At 38.0% G+C, this 24,211-nt stretch overlaps 2 protein-coding genes across 7 annotated transcripts in view; one reads left to right on the plus strand and one right to left on the minus strand.

The window, feature by feature from the left end:
* The window catches only part of VIL1 (villin 1), a 24,473-nt gene extending 23,149 nt beyond the window's left edge, over positions 1–1,324 (plus strand). Inside the window, exon 20 of the mRNA XM_012740238.3 lies at positions 257–1,324. Coding sequence (XP_012595692.2) covers positions 257–370 — 114 coding nt within the window. The 3' untranslated portion in view covers positions 371–1,324. The remainder of the gene's footprint in view (positions 1–256) is intronic.
* USP37 (ubiquitin specific peptidase 37) overlaps positions 1,285–24,211 on the minus strand; it is a 94,996-nt gene continuing 72,069 nt past the window's right edge. For 5 of the 6 annotated variants that reach the window (XM_012740235.3, XM_012740233.3, XM_012740237.3 and 2 more), the window contains 6 exons: positions 17,885–18,048; positions 14,673–14,733; positions 10,570–10,685; positions 7,487–7,556; positions 6,372–6,510; positions 1,285–5,893 (listed from right to left, as the gene is read on the minus strand). In XM_012740235.3, coding sequence (XP_012595689.1) covers positions 5,806–5,893; positions 6,372–6,510; positions 7,487–7,556; positions 10,570–10,685; positions 14,673–14,733; positions 17,885–18,048 — 638 coding nt within the window. In that variant the 3' untranslated portion in view covers positions 1,285–5,805. Of the gene's footprint in view, positions 5,894–6,371; positions 6,511–6,530; positions 7,557–10,569; positions 10,686–14,672; positions 14,734–17,884; positions 18,049–24,211 lie in introns of those variants that run through there. The other variant, XM_076005944.1, reaches the window with a different exon arrangement.

Raw genomic sequence — 24,211 nt, forward strand, 5'->3', positions numbered from 1 at the left:
TCTCAAAACAAAAACAAAACTCAATTTACCATGTTACCATCCTTTTTAATCATGTTACAAATTCAGGGATCAAACCTCTGGAATCACAAAATGCCACACCCCCCTCTTCCCCATCCCTAATCCCTTTCCTGGCTCTCCTGACATTGCTAGTTTTTACTCTTCATTTCATTGACTGTATGCCACACCTGTATGACTCATCAGAGCAAACCCTGAAAAAAAACATGACCTTTGCCCTCTGGTCCCTCTCCTCTTCTAGGAGCATCTGTCCGTTGAAGATTTCACAAAGGCCCTTGGGATGACTCCAGCTGCCTTCTCTGCCCTGCCTCGATGGAAACAACAAAACCTCAAGAAAGAAAAAGGACTATTTTGAGAAGGAAGAGTAGCTGTGGTTGTAAAGCAGCACTCTACCCCTCCTGGCTTGTGGCATTCTGTTTTATAACTGGTATTAGACCTATGCCAATTGAAGTGAAATTTTAGTTGTGCCTGTGAACAGCTGTCTCTGGCAATGCGACTTTTAATAATCTACCTATTCCTTCAGAAAGATGATACCTCCACAAGGAGCCTGTGGTCCCAATTTCAGCTCTCAAAAAGGTGGCTGGATTGTTTCTATCTTGAGGTGTTTCATCATTTTTAATCATCCTGTTCTAGAGTTTTCCCTTCTTAGAAGAGCAGCCAAACACTTCATGGAACGTAAGAGTTGAGGCGCCAGGCCAGGTTTTCCTCTACCATGACTCATTTTCATCTATGGCAAGAGGGCTGAAACATTTTGCAGGTTTACATCTTTCCCAGAGTAAAGGCTTTTCCTTTTCACATATACTTTCTTCACTGCCTTACTCAGGTGGTAAGTTAAAGGGTTGAAGGAGAGTTGAAGCCCTAGGAGACTGTCCTCTTGCTTAGGTTTCACAATACTCACTAAGTAGTACCCAGTGAGAGCAGCACATCCACTGTGTCTAAGCTAAAGGCAAGTATGAAATGCAAATGCTATTTCACCCTTCACCCCCACTCTTAATAAAGCAAAGGAAGAGTGAAGACCAATGCTGGGTTTACAAACTGTTATACAGAAGCCTCTGCAAAGCTTCCCAGGCTCCTCAGATGAAAATAACAGGAACCAGTGGTGACTATGGCCAAACACTGGTTCGACATTCCATCTCCTTTAAGATGTAACAGTACTGCAATGAAGCCCAAGTCAGAAAAGCAAAAGAAGGTGATTTCCACAACTTGAAACTGGTTGTTAAAAGTGTCTGCAAAAATGTGTTCTTCTCAAAAATAACAGTCAAACCAACATAAGGTTAATAAAGGCTTTAATTTCACACACACAAAAAAACTCTATGCATAATTTAAAAAGGAAACGAAAGGAAAAATCGTAAAGGATACAGAGGAACAATTCTGCTAAAACACAGATAAAAGTGCCACTCCATATAAAACAACATAAAGAATCAGAATCAAAAGTCACTCTGAACACAAACAAAAAAAATCACCTCACAAATAATGTGGCCACAGCTGCCAGCAAACCTGGTAGTGGCTCAGTTAGGCAAAGTGTAGGAAACTCACTTCTGTTTTCCTCTCCCTAAGCATAAAGAAACAACACTGACAATAGGCCAGAGAAGTGAGGGAAGGAAAAAGCTCAGAGGGAGGGAAACCTGGGGAAAAGAAGTGTGCACACCCACATGTGGTCTCACTCTTTGCACAGGCCCACTCTGTTTTTGAAGTAAACCAGTTCAGCTGATTGCTCTTTGCTCTGGTAACCGACCTGACAAACTTGGATCCTGATCAGACCCTCCTCTTTCACTCTATTCTTATACCAGTGGACATACCTATACTTTGAACCTCTGTACTTTTAAGTCTAATGTTACTCAAATCAAATGCTTAGACTGGCATACTTTTTAATAAAAACTGCAAAACCTCAGACATATAACAGGCATGGAAAGGAAACAATTTACTAATTGTGTATAAATATGATACAACAAAAGAGACTGCCTGAAGTCTAGTAATCAAAGCATGCCATAAGGTAGTCAATGACTGATGAAACACAGCCAAATAATTCTGCCACAAAACTCTCAAGGCTTAACAAACTATAGTTTTCCAATAAAATATATATATTTTTCCAGATGTTAATAAGACATATCAATAGAGACAAAATTAGAATTCTGAAGTAATGTAATAGAAAGGTGTTAGAGGGCAGAAATCTGTTTAGTTTTTGTACACACTTGCTCAGTGAAGAGCAAAATGGGGAGGAAAAGGACATATCCATTTTACTGGGACACTTCTATGTGACTTGCGTCTAGTACCAGATTGATGAGTTTTCTAAAAAATCTCCCTATATATACAAGAGCCACATGTACTTGGAGATCTAGCTCTGTTTCCCTAATTTAAAGCAAAAGACTTTAGGGGGGTCAATTCAATAAGACACAGCCCCTCCCCCCCAAAGTTGGATAGCTAAGAGTACCCATTGTAATCATTTCAGAAGACAGAGAAGAAAGAGGGAGAAGGATAATATTTTTATTTGTTTTAATATAACCTCTTTTCAGGAGATCAAGAGTTTACAAACTACCTGTTTTTCTCTTTAATTTAGGTGTTTCCAGATAATATTCATTATACAACTATATCTGTAGCTGTACATGTAGTTACATAATGGTAACTGCAGTGTGCAAGAATAAGTAAATTCATGGATTATTTTGCTGAGGTTTTGCATTTTAAAGCCTCTCTTTCAGAAGACTCTTTACATTTGATCAAAGAGAGAAAAAAAGAAATGTGTAGTCTAATATTTGCCTTCCAGAGTTAATTAACTGATCTGTAAGTACCACTGCATACTTAAAATGTAAACACGTTTACATTTGTTATATTTGTTACTGAGCCTTTTAAGTTAGGCCTGGAATTAACAGACCATAGCAAGTAAACAAATAGCTTTTGGAATCAAAATATAAATAGAAGACCAATTCATGAACTTGCTTCTTATTCTATCTTGCTGAAACAAAACTTCTGAGTGTGCACACACACATATAAATATATTCCTATGAAACAGAGTCTATCTTCTCATAGGGCTAAATTATAGTCATGGCTTCTAAGGGAATAATAGCATCCAGCCACATGCAACTTCTGGACTCTGCATAATACTAGGGGATAACAATCAATGAGTTTGAAATTTAGTTTTATTTTTGCCTTCTAAAAAATTCCAACTAAGATCAAAAGGCTGTAACCAGAACTAATTAATATCAAGTTCCAATTCAATTATCATTTAAAGTAATGTAACCATACATTTGGTATTCTCAATAGGAAGGTTAATTAAGTACTGTACAGACTGCTTGGAACTGAAGCACTCTGTCTCCCAATCTCACTTGTCCCTTCCTGGCCCCAACAGGCTAACTGCTCCATCCCCCGATTCTGGGCAAACTGATCACACTGTGCAAAAAAATAATATATTATCTATTTATAATTTTTAAATATATATAACCAGCTCAAAAAAACCCGAATAAACCCCATCAACATTGTCCAGCTGAAATCTCCATTTGTAGTCAAAGTAGTAAAAGAGTGAAGGAATAAGGCTGACAAGGCCACAATGATGGACAGACATCAAGTGAAATTCAAGTCCCAAACTTGTAAGTACATGAGCAGTGAGATAACTCTAGTAACCTATCTTCAACTAATAAGTACTGCTCAAGACATGAAGATCAAACCATGTTTCTAAGCCAAGTGTACTTCTAAATCATACACACGTAGCAAGCTATGAAAGCAATTCAAATGAGGCCACTTCATGAGGCAGTCTAGGCTTAGGGCACTATTTCTATATTTCTCTATGTCTTAATGCAGCCCTCACTTCAAATAGTTTCCAGTAATTTTTAACAGTGCCCCTCAAAGCTCTCAACTATACAGATAGGTAAGAGAAGTAATAACTAGCCAAAAAATTTGATCACCATTTCACTCATTTATGATAAAACCAGTTATTTTCAAGCAAAACAAAACCAAATGAGGCTCCTGGTAGAAATGAAACAAAACTTTAAAAGCCAGTTTTGAAAACAAATATTTTTCTCCTTGGGATGCAAATTAAAAAAAAAACACAAAAAAAAAAAATAAAAAAAAAAAAAAAGAAAACAAATATTTCCCTCTGCACTAAACTACTCCTACATATCCTACTACTCCACTTTGGAACATTCACTACGATAATGTACGTAGGCAGGTGACAGGAAGCAAAGCACTTGTCAGTAGTTAAGCAAAAGTGCTGAGTCCATTTATAATTCAAAGATTCAAAATTTTAGAATAATTACTATGTCAGAACACATCCAAGTTCCAAGAGTGAGGCTGGAGTTCTCTTAAGGCAATCTTCTAGAAAAGATGTTCTATCTTCTGTGATGATAGGTTTTAAATTACTTTTTCTTCCTGAAAATCTGATATGGTTTTTGTCCCTCCCTCAGAACTGAAGAATAATCCCCTCATTTATAATAAAAGAAAAAACATGAGAAAAAATAATGAAGGTTTCATTTTGCTATACTTAACTCTGTACGATCCAAATGATACCCAGGCCCACAAAATTATTTTGTGGACAGAATTCCACCCTTAGACTCATTCTTTATATGGTTTCATAAGCTGCTTAACCAAGCTGGTTATGTCAGCTAAGTGACTAATGTAGCACTTGATGTTGCATCCCCATTTAACCTCAACTCTGAGCACCTAAAAAGTAAGATAAATATATTATGCACCTTTGTTATTTCTTAGTTCTTGGGATACCCTAAACCAATCACATTTTAATTCCCACCTTACTTTAATTTTCACACTTGTGGTAGGGCTTTTAGCTTTAGTGGTCCAGAATTTTAGCTTTAACAGAAGAATGCTTCTCTTGTCCTATGTTTGAGAGACAGAGATGCTAGCATTCTTCTTTATCCCTAAGTATTCCTGCTGGGGAGTCCCAATTGGAGAGATTATTTTTCTCCCTCTTAAAGTTTTGGGTGCAATCCATTAGGGTAATGCTGCTCCATGGAAGAATGATACAGAAAAAAATAAAAGATTCTATCTTCATCTCCGTAATAATATAAATGATATATAATGAACATACTGTGTGAAGAAATTTCTTTAGAGAAAACACAAAATGTACAATGAATATTAAATGTGGGACCACATACATTCCAAAGCACCAACAATCCATTTCTTGGGACTACATGTAAACAGTAAAAGATATTACAAATGCATGAAATTAAAAAAAAAAAAAAGCTCATCAAGTCAGGTGACAGTAATACCCCTCCTCTTGCAAGGAGAACAAACTGTCATTAGTGTAACATGGAGAGCTGCTTTCCAGTGAACTTTACTAATAAGAAACACACATGAAAGGTTGCAGACTTGAGGAAACTATGCAAGAAACATAAAGCTAAAAGCCAACTGATGGGTATATCTTCACACATTTCTCAGGTGAATGGACTCTTTAACACCTTTTCTTTTTCTCCAAACTGCTGTGCTATAAATTAGGAGCAGGCATACTCTTGTGGCTCATCCTAACTCTTTAAGGCTCCATTCATCCTGTGTGTGTGTATGTACATATATATTTATATATTTACAACATGTATTCATAAGACAAAAGGAAGTGCCACTCTTGTAGGCGAAAAAGAGAATAATCAGCTACAAATGTGAGACCCAAGTATCCATAAAATAGCATGGAGCATTCTGTATAACTCCAATTTTAGTCTTCTGGTTTGGCCCTGAGCTGTTTGTTGCTCCCGCATCAAGTAGAATTCCAAATTCTCCTTGGGCAGAGGAAAGGTGTGGGCGGCAGTAAGAGAGAATACGCAGTGCACAATTGCCATCCCAGGAGTTTGTTCCTCACGAGGCCTGACGGGTAGTCTTCCCTGCTTCGATGCTAAGTGCCTGAGAGTTCTTTTCTGTTTCCAGCAGCTCATCAAAGATCTCTCTTAAAATAAAACAAAAAGACCCCCAGGAAATTTAGTGAGCAGAACCAAAGGATAAACAGGATAAAAAGCAACACAAAATAGATGCTGATAAAGCCTGCATAATCCTATTTGGTGCCTACATTTTATTAAATTAACAGCTCATTCATCTGATCACCATCTTAACCCCTTGGGTGCTGATTTTTGAGAATAGCGGGGAACTGGCAATAGTTAGCTTTAATGAAAATGCTATGTAGTTCCCATCCGTATAAATCAGATCTTCTAGCTAATAAAATTGGAAAAAAAAGGTTGTGACAGCACAGCTTCTATCATAAAACAAACTGTCTTAAGTTCCATACTTAGATACTAGTGTGTGATGAGTTACTAATGCTGAGTTAAGAGAAAAAATATTCTGGACTTGGAACATTTTACCCTCAAAGGAAAAAGAAAGAGTTCAGGTGATTTTTCACCCATTATTTTGAATCTGGCAAAGTTTCTTACTTGTGCATATAAAAGAAGATGTAACCACTCCGATCCCGGTCACTCTGCACAGCAGCCTCTTGGATTTTAGATACCTCCAGATCATTATAAGTAAACCATGCCTGTTTCTTAATGTCATACACATCACTAATGTAATGACCTGTAACAAAATTTTAAAACTGGAGGTTTTTAAAAACATACTGAATTTTTCTCAGGTACAAGAAATCTGAGAAAGAGAAACAGCTACCACATCCATCTTACCCCCAACAATGTTTCTAAAAACACACACAGAGAATTAGGGAGGAATATACTATACTGGGACACCGCTTTTTTTTTCTTTTTCTTTTGAGACAGAGTCTCACTCTGTTGCCTGGGCTAGAGTGCCATGGCTTCAGCCTAGTTCACAGCAACCTCAAACTCCAGGGTTTAGGCCTCCCAAGTAGCTGGACTACAGGCATGTGCCACCATGCCTGGCTCATTTTTTCTATATGTATTAGTTGTCCAATTAATTTATTTCTATTTATAGTAGAGACAGGGTCTTGCTCTTGCTCAGGCTAGTTTCGAACTCCTAACCTCCAGTAATCTGCCTGCCTCGGCCTCCGAGAGTGTTTGGATTACAGGCATGAGCCATTGTGCCTGGCGGAATTTTTCTATATATTTTAAGTTGTCCAGCTAATTGCTCAGGGTGGTCTCAAACTCCTGAGCTCAAACGATCCGCCCACCTCAGCCTCCCAGAGTGCTAGGATTACAGGCATGAACCACAGAGCCCGGATGGACACCATTTTTGATAAATATATTTCACTCGGGGAATTTAGGTCATTTATGAATAGAGAAATAAAAACAGTTATATCTATTTACACAATTCATATTTTTTTTCTTTTTTGTTTCAGCATATTATGGGGGTACAAATGTTTAGGTTACATATATTGCCCTTGCCCTACCTAAGTCAGAGCTTCAAGCATGTCTGTCCCCCTCCTCCCCACAATGCAAATTGAATGTGATCAAAAAGAGATTTAAAAGTTTTTTTCTTGACATATTCATCTTATACCTCCTAAAGTCAGTCAAAGAGCAATATAATAAGGAGCAAATGCTGGCTACTTCATTTATAAAATGCTGAAATCATGATGTCCATTTACCTGAAGAAGAAGTGCTACCAATGTGACTGACAACACTGATGAGCCGATAGGAATGAGGAAGATTTCCTGTCTGGAAAACAGAAGTGGACATAACTCTTCATTTGAATAAAAGCAGAACACTGAATTTAAATTTATTATCAAAGCTGACATAGTAAGCTCCAGTGTATGGTGTAGGCATACTCAATTAATTAAAAAAAAAATCTAGTGGTTGTAATGTCGATACCCTCTGACCTAAGACTTCCACCCCAACTAAGAATTTACCCTAAGAAAATAATTCAAAGGAAAAAAACCAGCGTATGTATCAAATTATAGACTATAGCATTATCTACTGAAAAGTCAGAACAATATACCCAGTAATAATTGTCTGGTTAGTGGTATATCAGTTCAATGCAATATCATTCAATTATTATATTAAAGAAATTGATGTGGATCAGCAACATATTAACTTGATTTTCAAACACACAAGAATGCACATAATAACTATAGCTTTGTAAAAATAGTTAACAGTTAAGTATTGGACAATAGAATGAAAAAGAGTTGCTGTGTTGCTTACAAATGAACTTTTAAAATGCCACTAAAATATTGTTAGTAAAAAAAAAAAACTGAAAAGTGATATTCATAAAATGTAGGCAGCACTATAAAGTAAAATTTTGGAAAGGAATATAGCTATATGTAAACCAGAAACTATTAAAATGTTCATAAACTTTTGAAGCATTATCTACTTCTGGCTATTTATCTAAAGGAGAAAACCCAAAATATGGAAAATAGTATAATCATACACAGTTTCTCAATGTATTATTTATTATTGAAAAAATAGAAACAACTTAAAAAAATGTTCAATGTTAGTTAAAAATTAAGGGGCCGAGCGCAGTGGCTCATGCCTATAATTCTAGCACTCTGGGAAGCCGAGGCAGGCGGATTGCTCGAGGTAGGAGTTCGAAACCAGCCTGAGCAAGAGCCAGACCCTGTCTCTACTAAAAATAGAAAGAAATTAATTGGCCAACTAATATATATAGAAAAATTGAGCCGGGCATCATGGCGCATGCCTGTTGTCCCAGCTACTTGGGAGGCTGAGGCAGGAGGATTGCTTGAGCCCAGGAGTTTGAGGTTGCTGTGTGCTAGGCTGATGCCACGGTACTCACTCTAGCCTGGGCAACAAAGTGACACTCTGTCTCAAAAAAAAAAAAAAAAAAAAAAATTAAGTAAGTTGGATGTTCATTTGAGGAAATGATAGTATAGCCATTAAAAATAACATTCTGGCCGGGCACGGTGGCTCACGCCTGTAATCATAGCTCTCTGTGAGGCCGAGGCAGGCGGATCCTTTGAGCTCAGGAGTTCAAAACCAACCTGAGCAAGAGCGAGACCCCGTCTCTACTATAAATAGAAAGAAATTAATTGGCCAACTAATATATATATAGAAAAAATTAGCTGGGCATGGTGGTGCATGCCTGTAGTCCCAGCTACCTGGGAGGCTGAGGCAGGAGGATTGCTTGAGCCCAGGAGTTTGAGGTTGCTGTGAGCTAGCCTGATGCCCCGGCACTCACTCTAGCCTGGGCAACAAAGTGGGACTCTATCTCAAAAAAAAAAAAAAAAGAAAAAGATAACACCTTTATCTCTGATGTTACAGATAAAAGAAAAAAAAATATGCCTATAAATAATCGTTTTTTTTTTTTTTTAGACAGAGTCTCACTCTGTTGCCTGGCCTAGAGTGCCATGGCATCAGCCTAGCTCACAGCAAACTCAAACTCCTTGGCTCAAGCTATCCTTCTGCCTCAGCCTGTAGCTGGGACTACAGGCATGCCCCACCATGCCTGGATAATTTTTTCTATATATTTTTAGTTGTCCAGTTAATTTCTTTCTATTTTTAGTAGAGACGGGGTCTTGCTCTTCCTCAGGCTGGTCCTGAACTCTTGAGCTGAAACGATCTAGCTGCCTTGGCCTCCCAGAGTGCCAGGGTTATAGGCGTGAGCCACAGCACCCGACCTAAATAATTAGTCTTTAACCATCAGGATAAGCTGGATGTGGTGGCATGCATCTGTGGTCCCAGCTACTTGAAAGGCTGAGGTGAGAGGATCCTTGAGCCCAGGACTTCAAGTTCAGCCTGGGCAACATGGTGAGACACCCAACTCTAAAAATAAAACAAAATAAAAACCCCCCAAAGAAAAAAAAAAACCCAAATAGGGTAAAAATTGTACTTATATTATGACTTTTTTAAAGCATATGAGGAGATGAGTATGACAAAATAAGTCAAAATGCTAACAGTAAGTATAGGATCCTGGATAATTAAAATTTGGGTGGGGGGAAAGCAATTATTTAAGGAAAAAAAGGTTTAAAAAATTCCAATGTGCCCTAGTTTACATTAATTCAACAGTTCTCACTGAGCAACAAACAACTGGTTTTGGTATTTAAGTATAAAGATAATATAGTTACTTAGTGGAACTAAAGGTAATTTAATATACACATGCCTTTATACAATTCTTATCTAACATGTATACAACATGACAGGATGCATTTCTGTTTTTATTTTGTTTTGTTCTATTTTTAAAAAATTTTTTCATTTTTTACTCCAGGTAGTTGGAGTGGGGGATAAAGCCCTCCTCCACCTTTTCTTTGAGATGGAGTTCACACTATTACCCTGGCTAGAGTAGCAGTGGCATCTCATCATACCTCACTGCAGCTCCAGCAAAACTCCTTTCTCAGTCTCCCAAGTAGCTAGGAGTAGTTGGGACTATAGGCATGTACCACAACAGCTGGCTAATTAAAAAAAATTTTGTTTAGAGATAAGGTCTCACTATGTTGCCCAGGTTGGTCTCGACTCCTGGCCTCAAACAATCCCCTAGTCTCAGCCTCCTAAACTTTTGGGATTACAGGCATGAGCCACTGTGCCTGGCTCCTGTTTTGTTTTGAATCTTATATGTAAGAAATGAAGAGAAAATAACAAGAGAAAATGAAGACCATTTAATGGCTGCCAAACAGGCAGAAATGAACCTGCAATGGACATTGAAAGTGGGGCCTTTAAAGATAAAGAGCAGGAGGAGTACCACTGATAATCTGACTGATTCTACCCAGGGGTAAAAAATTACCTCAGCGTTTCTTTTCAGTTCTTCAGCCTCAGCTTCTGTGTATTCCATATCAAAAACATCCTCATTTCCAGAGTCCTCATCAGAACCCAGTGCATCCACAAAAGAGTTGTTAAACTCTGAAAACACAATGACAAAATCTTATAAAAGTTCTTGGAATAGACATAAGAGATATAATTAGTAAGATAAAATAGCTTGAGGTACATATTTTATCAGCCTAAGAAAACACAAAATGTATTATTATTATGTTTCCAATGTGTTCAGCCTACTCTGGGGAATAACACTGTAGACATATGTATCTGTAAAATAAATGTTCCTTTTTCTTTTAAATATATAAGGGGATCTAAGCCTTATAAGGAATAAAATTGAGAAAATATATAATTTTATAATAATAAAATCTAATAATCTAATTGCACTAAGTTCTGTATCACATAAACTATGTGATAGATTTAAAGTATTTGGTGCATGCCAGACGAGGTGGCTCACACCTGTAATCCTAGCACTCTGGGAGGCTGAGGTGGGTGGATCGTTTGAGCTCAGGAATTCGAGACCTGCCTGAGCAAGAGTGAGACCCCATCTCTACTAAAAATAGAAAGAAATTAATTGGCCAACTAAAAATACATATAAAATATTAGCAGGGCATGGTGGCGCATGCCTGTAGTCCCAGCTACTTGGGAGGCTGAGGCAGCAGGATTGCTTGAGCCCAGGAGTTTGAGGTTGCTGTGAGCTAGGCTGATGTCATGACACTCTAGCCTGGTCAACAGTGAGACTGTCTCAAAAAAAAAAAAAGGAGGGGGGCGAGCACGGTGGCTCATGCCTGTAATCCTAGCACTCAGGGAGGCTGAGACAGGCAGATTGCTTGAGGTCAGGAGTTCGAAACCAGCCTGGGCAAGAGCGAGACCCTGTCTCTACTATAAATAGAAATAAATTAATTAGACAACTAATATATATAAAAAAATTAGCTGGGCATGGTGGTGTATGCCTGTAATCCCAGCTACTCGGGAGGCTGAGGCAGTAGGATCACTTGAGCCCAGGAGTCTGAGGTTGCTGTGAGCTAGGCTGATGCCACAACATTCACTGTAGCCTGGGCAACAAAGTAACACTCTGTCTCAAAAAAAAAAAAAAAAAGTATTTGGTACCTATTATAGGTTCCACTAGTAAATATAAATTATCCTCACAGAAAAGAGACCATAAAAAGATTAGTATTCTTTTGTTTTCTTTATTATTAAATCATTTCTTGAAATATAACAAAAAATAAAGGAAACTCAAACTTTAACTCTTAAATTTAACCTAATATACACTAAACAAACAAATCCAAGATCTATCTTTTCTTAAATAATGTGTTTCCATTGGAAGAATCCATCTTTACTAATGATTTAAAATAAAGAATCCCAGGAGCATTTGTAAATAAATAGCTATTTGTTTTAAAAGATAATTAGCTCCACTAAAATCATAGTATAGTGGTGTTTAAAAGACATGAATATCTATGAATGGAAAGAAAAGTAAGAGACTAATTATTGCATTAAAATTCTGGAAACTGGAAATACATGGGTGGCTGACTCAGTAGACCTAAGAAACTCAAAGCTATATCCTAAGCCAGCAATGGAAAAGTTGAGAACCCATCCAATTAACATCACTCAATATCCAAAAGACATAACACATGACTCCTACATCCACTTCTTCCAACTTCCTATCTCTATGGACTTCCAGTATCTAGTTTACACATTAGTTCTGACAAATGCCTTGACTGTGTGAACTTTATGTACTTAATACACACTCATGATTTTGACCACAGACTTCCCCAGAGTGAGCTCTTGAAAATTCATGGGGAAACTAAAGCCACATTATGTTCTCCTAGGAGTTTTAACAGTGGTAATATTACTCTTTTATTAAACAGATAGACTTTTCTTGTTTAATTTTTCAAAATTAAAAATATATTGTTAAGGATATAGATAAAATCATTTTAAAAAGCAAGCTAAACGTGGATCGGCAGACTCAATATCATCAAAATGTCTATACTACCCAAACTGATCTACAGATTCAATGCAATACCTATTAAAATCCCATCAGCATTCTGCACAGATATAGAAAAAATAATTTTACGCTTCGTATGGAACCAAAGAAGACCCCAAATATCAAGAGCAATTCTAGGCAACAAAAACAAAATGGGAGGCATTAATATGCCAGATATCAAACTATACTACAAAGCTGTAGTAATTAAATCAATATGGTATTGGCACAAAAATAGGAATATTGACCAGTGGAACAGATGTGAGAATCCTGATATAAAACCATCCTCATATAGCCATCTAATCTTTGACAAAGCAGACAAAAACATACGCTGGGGAAAAGAATCCCTTTTCAATAAATGATGCTGGGAAAACTGGATAGCCACCTGTAGAAGGCTAAAACAGGACCCACACCTTTCACCTCTCACAAAAACCAACTCACGCTGGATAACAGACTTAAACCTAAGGTATGAAACTATTAGAACTCTAGAGGAAGAAGTTGGAAACACTCTCCTAGACATCGGCCTGGGCAAAGAGTTCATGAAGAAGTCCCCAAAGGCAATCACAGCAGCAACAAAAATAAATAAATGGGACATGATCAAACTACAAAGCTTCTGCACAGCCAAAGAAATAGTCATGAAAGTAAACAGACAACCTACAGAATGGGAGAAAATTTTTGCATCCTATGCATCCGATAAGGGACTGATAACTAGAATATACTTAGAACTCACGAAAATCAGGAAGAAAAAATCAAATAACCCCATTTTGCCCATTATAAAGTGGGCAAAAGACTTGAACAGAAATTTTTCTAAAGAAGACAGAAGAATGGCCAACAAACATATGAAAAAATGCTCAACATCTCTAATCATCAGGGAAATGCAAATCAAAACCACAATGAGATATCACTTAACCCCAGTGAGAATGGCCTTTATCAAAAAATCTCCAAACAATAAATGCTGGCGTGGTTGCGGAGAGAGAGGAACACTCCTACACTGCTGGTGGGACTGCAAACTAGTTCAACCTCTGTGGAAAGCAACATGGAGATACCTTAAAGAGATACAAGTGAATCTACCATTTGATCCAGCAATCCCATTGCTGGGCATCTACCCAAAAGATCCAATGACACTCTACAAAAAAGACACCTGCACTTGAATGTTTATAGCAGCACAATTCATAATTGCAAGGCTGTGGAAACAGCTCAAGTGCCCATCAATCCAAGAATGGATTAATAAAATGTGGTATATGTATACCATGGAGTACTATTCAGCTCTAAGAAACAATGGTGATATAGCACATCTTATATTTTCCTGGTTAGAGCTGGAACCCATACTACTAAGTGAAGTATCCCAAGAATGGAAAAACAAACACCAGATATATTCTCCAGCAAACTGGTATTAACTGAGTAGCACCTAAGTGGACACATAGGTACTACAGTAATAGGGTATTGGGCAGGTGGGAGGGGGGCAGGTATATACATACATAATGAGTAAGATGTGCACCATCTGGGAGATGATCATGATGGAGACTCAGACTTTTGGGGGGAGGGGGGAAATGGGCATTTATTGAAACCTTAAAATCTGTACCCCCATAATATGCCGAAATAAAAAAAAAAAAAAGCAAGCTAAAGATAAATAAAAATGTTAGAATAGTGGTTTCCTCTGGGAAGCAGGGGGAAAGAAGATACATAGGAAACGTCTAAGGTTCTACTTTTTTTACCTGGGAGGTGTTCAAATTTCTCGTTATTAAAAATTTTAATTTTAACATGTGTTTTTTTTTTTTGAGACAGTTTTGCTCTATTGACCTGACTAGAATGCAGTGACATGATCATAGCTCACTGTAGCCTTAAATTCATAGGCTCAAGCCATTCTCTTGTCTCAGCTGGGCCTATAGGCAGGCACTACCATGCCTGGCTAATTTTTTCTATTTTTAGTAGAGCCAGGGTCTTGCTTTTGCTCAGGCTGGTTTCAAACTCCTAACCTCAAGGGATGCTCTCACCTTGGTCTTCCAGGGTGCTAGAATTACAGGCACGAGCCACCATGCACAGCCTGTGTGATACATTTCACCATTAAAAAAATGTAATTAAAATGATCTCCAAACCTTGAAGACTTAACTCCGTAGCTCTTTTAAGGTCATCATCTTCTTTCTGTTCCCAAGCCTCCTAAAGGGACAAGAACAAAAACTAAGGTATTTAAAGAGGTATTAATTACACTTATTTAACGAAGATAAAAGTAACTTCTATGGAAGCATTTGCTAATAATGCTTTTCACAACCTTATGGATGTCTGAAATATGACTTTTTGAGGGATGTGGAGAAGTTCTTTACTTGTTATTTTAACACTGTCCTCTTAAAACACAATCCTGGAAGTTAAAAAGGCGTAAGTGCTATTTTCTCTTGTCAGTGACATTTGGCTTGCCAACCGAAAACCATTCAATGTGACATTCTGATATAATTCCCTTTCTTCTTATATATATAAAATGTCTGGCACGTAATAGTTAGTTAGCAAATTGCTGTCTTTGCTTTCCCCTGATTATAGCATTTGCCAATTTCCAAGGCATAAATACTCCCACCATGGTCAATTTCAAACAACCCACATGACACTGAATGCAGGGCTGGGAAGAGGGGTATACACTCACTCAGCTCTCCTGAGCTAATGGTGAGCCAAGTCTTGCCCTAAGTCTGTGACAGCAAGATGAACGTTTCTACAAGATATAATTCATAGGTTTCTATTTCTCTTCTTGCTAAAGAAACCAAAACACATAGTAGATGCTTGGTACATACTAAATGAATGTTATTAATGGTCACTTACCTGATGATATATTTGAGGTTCTCTTAGAAAAAAACAGTACCTCTAAATCTCCTTAAAATGTCTCAAACTAGGCCGGGCGTGGTGGCTCACGCCTGTAATCCTAGCTCTCTGGGAGGCCGAGGCGGGTGGATTGCTCAAGGTCAGGAGTTCAAAACCAGCCTGAGCAAGAGCGAGACCCCGTCTCTACTATAAATAGAAAGAAATTAATTGGCCAACTGATATGTATATAAAAAATTAGCCGGGCATGGTGATGCATGCCTGTAGTCCCAGCTACTCGGGAGGCTGAGGCAGAAGGATCGCTCGAGCCCAGGAGTTTGAGGTTGCTGTGAGCTAGCCTGACGCCACGGCACTCACTCTAGCCTGGACAACAAAGCGAGACTCTGTCTCAAAAAAAAAAAAAAAAAAAAAAAAAGTCTCAAACTAGATGACTATTTTAATCATAAAAACATAAAAATGTTGACTGTAACAAAAAAATTTCCCTCTTCATCAGCAGAGAAAAAATAATTCACAAATCATATACGAATAAAAGATATAATTTAACCATTTATTTTATACTTTTAAAATTTTATTTTATACTTTTTTCAGAATAAGTCTATTTTGAAACCAAATGGTAAAAAGATTCCTTTTCAGCTATTAATAGAATGATGCAAGTATACCAAACTAAAGACACCACGTCTTATCACCCTACCCTCACATAGGAGAAAAACAGTATAGTTTTAACTTGGTCAGCTGACATGAAATAGCATATATGTCTTTTACACATGAAAAAGAGGGGTGCTGATTTTTTTTCCTGTACTATAAAGAAATATTGCTGAGAAGCCAGACCTTGGTCATTTATATTAACAGTTTTCTAAAACAAATGGCTACCATATATTATTTGTGAAATAGTTTGACATATATAGATATATTGAAGACAAGATAACTGGAATAGTACTCCTTATAAATAAAAGGATATATAGAACAGCTGGTTCTGAAATGGTTTTAAAGCAGTTCTCAATCTTGGCTGCCCATTAGAATCACTAGGAGAAGCTTATTGTTCTATTCTGTTTTTTAGAAAATACAGTAAGTTATATAGGAGAAGCTTTTAAAAATTGAGCCTCTGTCTCTCAAGCAGCTGGGTTACAGGCACGAGCAGATTTCTTAATGTGATGATCTGCAAGCACTAAAACTACCCATTCATTATAAAGAGTCCTGGTAAATTTTCACTAACACGACCTGGATTCCACAGGATTAGATAACCATGGAAACACTACCTCTAAGTCTGATATCTCAGGTAACTGCAACAATGCAAATCAACCAGCCTAAAGTAAAAATTGAAGAATAGATTCCTGCATAAAGAAAAGAACAGATAAATGTTCTATTACTAAAATCTGAAAATTTGATTTTATGTTATTTTGAGACAGGGTCTTGCTATATCGCCCAGGATGGTCTTATACTCCTGGACTCAGTGATGCTCCCACTTCAGTCTCCTGGGTAGCTGGGATTATAGGTGAGAGCTACTATACCTGGCTTGAAAGTTAGATTTTATATAATATTTATGAGAATTTTATGTTCAAATAATTCATAAGAAAGGATTTATATTGTGAGAAAATGACCAAAATGAATACATTGCCTTAAAATATTAATGATAAAATCGTGGTATACTGACTGTTTCCATACCTTGCAAAATAAAGTTGGACTGGGAATAATCTCTAATATCCCATCTTATTTTAGTACACAATGAACTATAGTTACAGAAAGTAAGCAAGAATACATTTTGTTAAATTTGGATTTTCAAAAAAAGGACAAAACAGGCCTTCTCTTCCCGGTTCTTCCCGGAGTCGGGAAAAGCTGGGTTGAGAGGGCGAAAAAAAATATAAAAAAAAAAAAAAAAAAAAAAAAAAGGACAAAACTATCTATGTACGTGTTTGAAACCCAAGGCAACCCTCAAAGTTTTTTTTTCTTGGTGGATCAATTATTTATTATATTTTGTAAATCACCTGGAACATAGATGCTGAGGGAAAAAAAAAGAAAAAACAAGATAATAAAAAAATGAAAAAAAAATCACCTGGAACAATGCCCGACATATAAGTGTTCAACAAGTGTTAGTTATTGTCATTATTCTATTTCTTGAGAAAGGTAAAGAGAAAGAAGCGGCCAGGCACAGTGGCTCACGCCTGTAATCCAAGCACTCTAGGAGGTTGAGGCGGGTGGATCGCTCAAGGTCAGAAGTTCAAAACCAGCCTGAGCAAGAGTGAGACCCTGTCTCTAATATAAATAGAAAGAAATTGGCCAACTAATATATATAGAAAAAATGAGGTGGGCATGGTGGCGCATGCCTGTAGTCCTAGCTACTCGGGAGGCTGAGGCAGCAGGATTATTTGACCCCAGGAGTTTAAGGTTGCTGTGAGCTAGGCTGACACCACGGCACTCTAGCTTGAGCAACAGAGTGAGACTATGTCTCAAAAAAATAAAAAAATTTAACAAAAGAGAGAAAGTAGCAATATAAATATCTCTTACTTACCTGCTCTTGAAGGCTCTGAGCCAATGCCTGCTGAAGCTCTTGTTCTTCCCTTTCACGGTCCATATCATACTGCTGGAGCCAATCAACTTCTTGAGAAACTTCTGGAGTTTTGTTTTCTTTATTTTCATCACAGTCTTTAGCTATCTCAGTAAAACTGGCAGGATCTGAGGAAGCAGAATATATAACATTATTTTGGGACTTTGTCTCTAATAAACTGAAATTCCTGGACTAGAGTGACATCTACTGTTCAGAAAGGAATTTATTCTAACCTCATCTATAATTTGCTTGGGACATACAGTTTCATCTTACTATATCTACATCTGGATTTCTCAACCTCAGTACTACTGACATTTTGGGTGGGACAAGTTTTGGTTGGGAGTAGTGGAGTAGAGTCTGTCCTATGCATTGTAGAATGTTTAACAGCAACCCTGGCCTCCACCTACTAGATGCTATAGCACTCATCTTCTATAGTTGTGATAACCAAAATGATAGACATTGCTACAGGTTCCCTGGAGGACAAAACTGTCCTTGGTTGAGAATTAACAACTTCAGCAATGGTTCTGAAACTTAACCAATCACTAGAAACACACTATGGTTAATGATGGAGAAGAACAAATAGCCATATTCATAGATCATAGTGTCATATGACCAAGCACTAGAAATATTGTTTACGAGTAAATGAAATAAGAATCAGGCATAAAATTACTAAGTTAATATTAAGATCTTCCCATTTATTATATTGTACATTAACTGAAAATGTTTTCATATTAATAATCAAGCATTATATATACTCTAAATCAAAAGAGCTAAGGGGAAAGTAATAAGTACTGTATAGTCTATGGCAATATATAGTATATGTTTAAAACATTCATTCTGGGAGGTAAAAAAAATTAATCTTTCAGCCGGGCGCGGTGGCTCACGCCTGTAATCCTAGCACTTTGGGAGGCCGAGGCGGGCGGATCGCTCAAGGTCAGGAGTTCGAAACCAGCCTGAGCGAGACCCCGTCTCTACCAAAAATAGAAAGAAATTAATTGACCAACTAAAAATATATATACAAAAAATTAGCCGGGCATGGTGGCGCATGCCTGTAGTCCCAGCTACTCGGGAGGCTGAGGCAGTAGGATCGCTGAGCCCCGGAGATTGAGGTTGCTGTGAGCCAGGCTGACGCCACGGCACTCACTCTAGCCTGGGCAACAAGTGAGACTCTGTCTCAAAAAAAAAAAAAAAAAAAAAAAAAATTAATCTTTCATTTCTATCCTTTTTGTTCCTTCTCAATGAATTATGGCTAGCTAGGATAAATAAGATAGTCATAATTTTGTTCTGGTTATTTAAATTTAGAGCAACAACATTTCATTATAATTTTTTTTTTTTTTTTGAGACAGAGTTTCACTCTATTGCCCAGGCTAGAGTGAGTGCCATGGCGTCAGCCTAGCTCACAGCAACTTCAAACTCCTGGGTTCAAGCAATCCTGCTGCCTCAGCCTCCCAAGTAGCTGGGACTACAGGCATGTGCCACTATGCCTGGCTGATTTTTTCTATATATATTAGTTGGCCAATTAATTTATTTCTATTTATAGTAGAGACGGGGTTTCACTCTTGCTCAGGCTGGTTTCGAACTCCTGAGCTTGAGTAATCCACCTCCCAGAGTGCTAGGATTACAGGCGTGAGCCACCTCACCCAGCCTCATTATAATTTTTAATACTGGTAAGAGTAGGGAGAAGAGGATCCTTCTTTTTAAAATTATATCAAACACTTTACCAAAGTAAAAAGTCTCATCTTAACAAGGTAAGAAAATACTGGTCAATGAGTATTATCTTTATACATTCATGGTATACAGATTGTTTTTAAGTTACCATATGCTCTTTTTAAGTTACCATATGCTCTTTTTTGGTTATTTTGAGACAGGGTTTTACACTGTTGCCCAGGCTGGAGTGTAGTAGCATGATCATAGCTCACTGGAGCTTTATACATTCATGATATACAGATTGTTTTTAAGTTACCATATGCTCTTTTTTGGTTATTTTGAGACAGGGTTTTGCACTGTTGCCCAGGCTGGAGTGTAGCAGCATGATCATAGCTCGCTGGAGCCTCAAACTCCTGGGCTCAAGCAATCCTCCTAGCTCATCCTCCCAAGTAGCTAGGACAAACAAGCAAAAATCACCATGGCTGGCTAATTTTTATCTTTTTATTTTTTGTAGTGATGAAGTCTTACTATGTTGCCCAGGCTGGTGTTGAACTCCTATCCTCAAACAATCCTCCTGCCTTGGCCTCCCAAAGTGTTGAGATTTACAGGTGTGAGTCACTGCACCCAGCTGGTATATGCTCTTTACCTGCCATAATACTGCATTTTACTTTATTTTTGAGACAGGGTCTTATTCTGCTGCCCAAGCTGGAGTGCAATGATGCAATCATAGCTTACTGTATCCTTGAACTTCTGGCTCAAGTGATCCTCCTACCTCAGTCTCCAGAGTAGGTAGGACCACAGACACACACCAACATGCCCAGATAATTTTTAAAAAAATTTTTGTAGAGAAGGAGGTCTCACTATATTGCCCAGGCTGATCTTGAACTCCTGGCCTCAAGCAATCCTCCCACCTTGGCTGGGATTACAGGTGTGAGCCACCATACCCGGTCAGCGCTGTTGTTTTTTTTCAAACAGAGTCTTCCTCTGTTGCCTGGGCTAGAGTGCCCTGGCATCAGCCTAGCTCACAGCAACCTCAAACTCCTAGGCTCCCTGCCTCAGCCTCCTGAGTAGCTGGGACTACAGGCATGCGCCACCACACCTGGCTAAATTTTTCTATATATTTTTACTTGTCCAGCTAATTTCTTTCTATTTTTAGTAGAGACAGGGTCTCACTCTTGCTCAGGCTGGTCTTGAACTCCTGACCTTGAGTGATCCTCCCGCCTCGGCCTCCCAGAGTGCTAGGATTATAGGTGTGAGCCACCACATCTGGCTAGCACTGCATTTTAAATGGATACTTTTCTATAACACAGATAACTCTGAAGCTCATAGCATCTTGGCTTTTAGATTCTAAATCAGCAACTAGTTATCATTTTGAGTTGTATTGCTGAGGAAATATTTTATCACTAAAATAAACTCTGAATATTTATTAAAAGAGAAAAAAAACACCTTAGCATTTATTAGGTGCAAAACTCACAATTTTTTTTGAGACAGAGTCTCACTCTGTCTCCTGGGGTTAGAGTACAGTGGTGCCATCACAGCTCACTGTAACCTCAAACTCCTCGGGTCAAGCAATCCTCTTGCCCCAGTCTCCAAAGTAGCTGGAACTACAGGTTCACACCACCACAGCTGGCTAATTTTAAAACAAATTTTGTAGAGATGGAGGTCTTGCTATGCTGCCCAAGCTGGTCTCAAACTTCCAGCCTCAAGCTATCCTCCCACCTCAGTCTCCCAAAGTGTTAGGATTATAGGAATGAGCGACTGTACCCAGCCTCAACTAGGATTATTAATGATTTTGATAACCTCCATGCTTTCCAGTGGGATAGATAATCTAGAATTAACTGTATATAAGTGTAACTTTCCTTGTTACTTTTACGGAGCTATAGGACTGAGCAAAGAATTGAAAGAAAGAACAGAAAGCAGGATGCAAATCAGGAAGGGATAAAAGCACTAATATTTACCAGTAATATCTAAAGGCAGTGATTATAAATTTAATAAAAGGGAAAAGAGTAATGTATGTATACAAAAACCATCAGCTTTTTGTTTCCAGTTAAATGATATATTATTAGGTTATTAAGTAAGGAATGTCCAATATTCTTTTTTTTTTTTTTTTGAGACAGAGTCTCACTTTGTTGCCCAGGCTAGAGTGAGTGCCGTGGCGTCAGCCTAGCTCACAGCAACCTCAAACTCCTGGGCTCAAGCGATCCTGCTGCCTCAGCCTCCCGAGTAGCTGGGACTACAGGCATGCACCACCATGCCCAGCTAATTTTTTTTTTTTTTGTATATATATTAGTTGGCCAATTAATTTCTTTCTCTTTATAGTAGAGACGGGGTCTCGCCCTTGCTCAGGTTGGTTTCGAACTCCTGAACTCAAACGATCCAATATTCTTAAGTACTAAGTTTAACACTTGATATTGCGGACATTTCACTTCGACACTTCTTGTTTTTTTTTCCTATTGTGAAGGCACATTCTCATTTTTTCAAATGCATGATTTGGCTTGTGATTATCTTTCAAATTTTTAGAGCAACTTTTGTGAAACCATGGTAAGTCAAAATTTTGTGTTATTTTTGAATATGAGTTCTGACGTGGAACCAATGCAGCACAGATAGCTCGAAATATCAATGAAGTGTTTGGGAAGGATGTGGCTAATAAACAGTGTGTTGATGGTTTGAGAAGTTCCATTCTGGTGATTTTAATCTTGAAAATGAGCCATGTGAGTGACCTGAGACAATGATGAACTGAAAGCTGTAGTGAAAGTAAATGCATTCAACCAATGCATAAATTAGCAGCAAGGTTTGACATTACTATTCTAACAATATTGGACCATTTGAAACAAATTGGTAAGATGAAACTGAATAGATGGGTACTGCATCAATTAAACCACATCAGCAGAGACATTATTTTGAAGCTTGACTTTCTTTGCTGTAATGACATAAAGATGAACCATTTCTACACCATATTGTTATATGTGCTGAAAAATGGATTCTTTTTGACAATTGCAAGTGCTCAGCACAATGGTTGGATAAAGATGAAGTGCTGAAACAATAGTCCAAAACTCAATATCTATCAAAGAAGCTAATGGTGTCTGTTTGGTGGTCTAGCACTGGTCTTATCCACTACAGCTTCATGAAACCTATTCAATTCATTACAAGTGGATGTCTACTGCAACTGATTGAATGAAATGAAGATGGTTGTGATTAAGCAGCTGAGATTGGTCAACAGAGACAGGCCAACTCTCTTGCAAGACCACGTCTGACAAAATACAACACTGTTCAAACTACAGAAGCTGGACTTGGAAACTCTCTGTCACCTACCATATTCACCAGACCTTGCACCAACTGGACTACCACTTCTTCCAGGCTTTGGACCACTTCTTTTATTTATTTATTTATTTTTGACACAGAGTCTCACTCTGTTGCCTGGGCTAGAGTGCTGTGGCATCAGCCTAGCTCACAGCAACCTCAAACTCCTGGCCTCAAGCGATCCTCCTGCCTCAGCCTCCCGAGTAGCTGGGACTACAGGCATGTGCCACCATGCCCGGCTAATTTTTTCTATATATTTTCAGTTGGCCAATTAATTTCTTTCTCCTTTTAGTAGAGATGGGGTCTCGCTCTTGCTCAGGCTGGTTTAGAACTCCTGACCTCGAGCGATCCGCCTGCCTCGGCCTCACAGAGTGCTAGGATTACAGGTGTGAGCCACCGGACCTGGCCTGGACTTCTTGTAAGGAAAAATATTGAATTTTCAACAAGCTATGGAAAACACCTTTTACCATTTCATTGCCGCTTGTTCTCTGGGCTTCGTCGTCACTGCTAACATAAGCAAGCTACTATTAAGATGGGAAAACTGTGACGAGTTTAGATACATGCTTTAATTATTCTGCTTCTTGTTTGAGATATAATAAATGGACATTTCATATTTAATGACCTAATAATTTTTATTTTATTTGCACATAAAAGAATTCAAATTTGAAGAGGTTTTGACTATGAGGATATAGAAAATAATTTTGTGATAGTCTTCTATTCTCTTCATTTCTAAAATCCTAGGCCTAGTGTACCTGAAACACATTAGTAGTATTTTTTTTAGATCTTGGAGCTTTCAAGACAGAAAACTTAGAATTGGTCACAGGAAGAGATAGTAAAAATACTCTACCTAAAAATCTCAAAATAGGCCAGGCGTGGTGGCTCACGCCTGTAATCCTAGCACTCTGGGAGGCCGAGGCGGGCGGATTGCTCAAGGTCAGGAGTTCGAAACCAGCCTGAGCCAAGAGCAAGACCTCATCTCTACTAAAATAGAACAAAATTAATTGGCAAACTAAAAATATATATAGAAAAAATTAGCCGGGTATGGTGGTGTATGCCTATAGTCCCAGCTATTTGGGAGGCTGAGGGAGGAGGATTGCTTGAGCCCAGGAGTTTGAGGTTGCTGTTAGCCAGGCTCATGCCATGGCACTCTAGCCTGGGCAACAGAGTGTCTGTCTAAGAAAAATAAAATAAAAATCTCAAAATACCCACAGGAAAGGCAAGGAGGCTCAGCTCTATTGTTCCCATTGATAGCTTAAGAAATAACAAAAATAGAATAAAAATTACCAAAAATAATTTTTTTATTTTTTTTTATTTTTCCTGACATGATTCTGGTAACAAAAATAA

Source organism: Microcebus murinus, chromosome 8 (assembly GCF_040939455.1).
Source record: "Microcebus murinus isolate Inina chromosome 8, M.murinus_Inina_mat1.0, whole genome shotgun sequence".
Lineage (NCBI taxonomy): Eukaryota > Metazoa > Chordata > Mammalia > Primates > Cheirogaleidae > Microcebus > Microcebus murinus.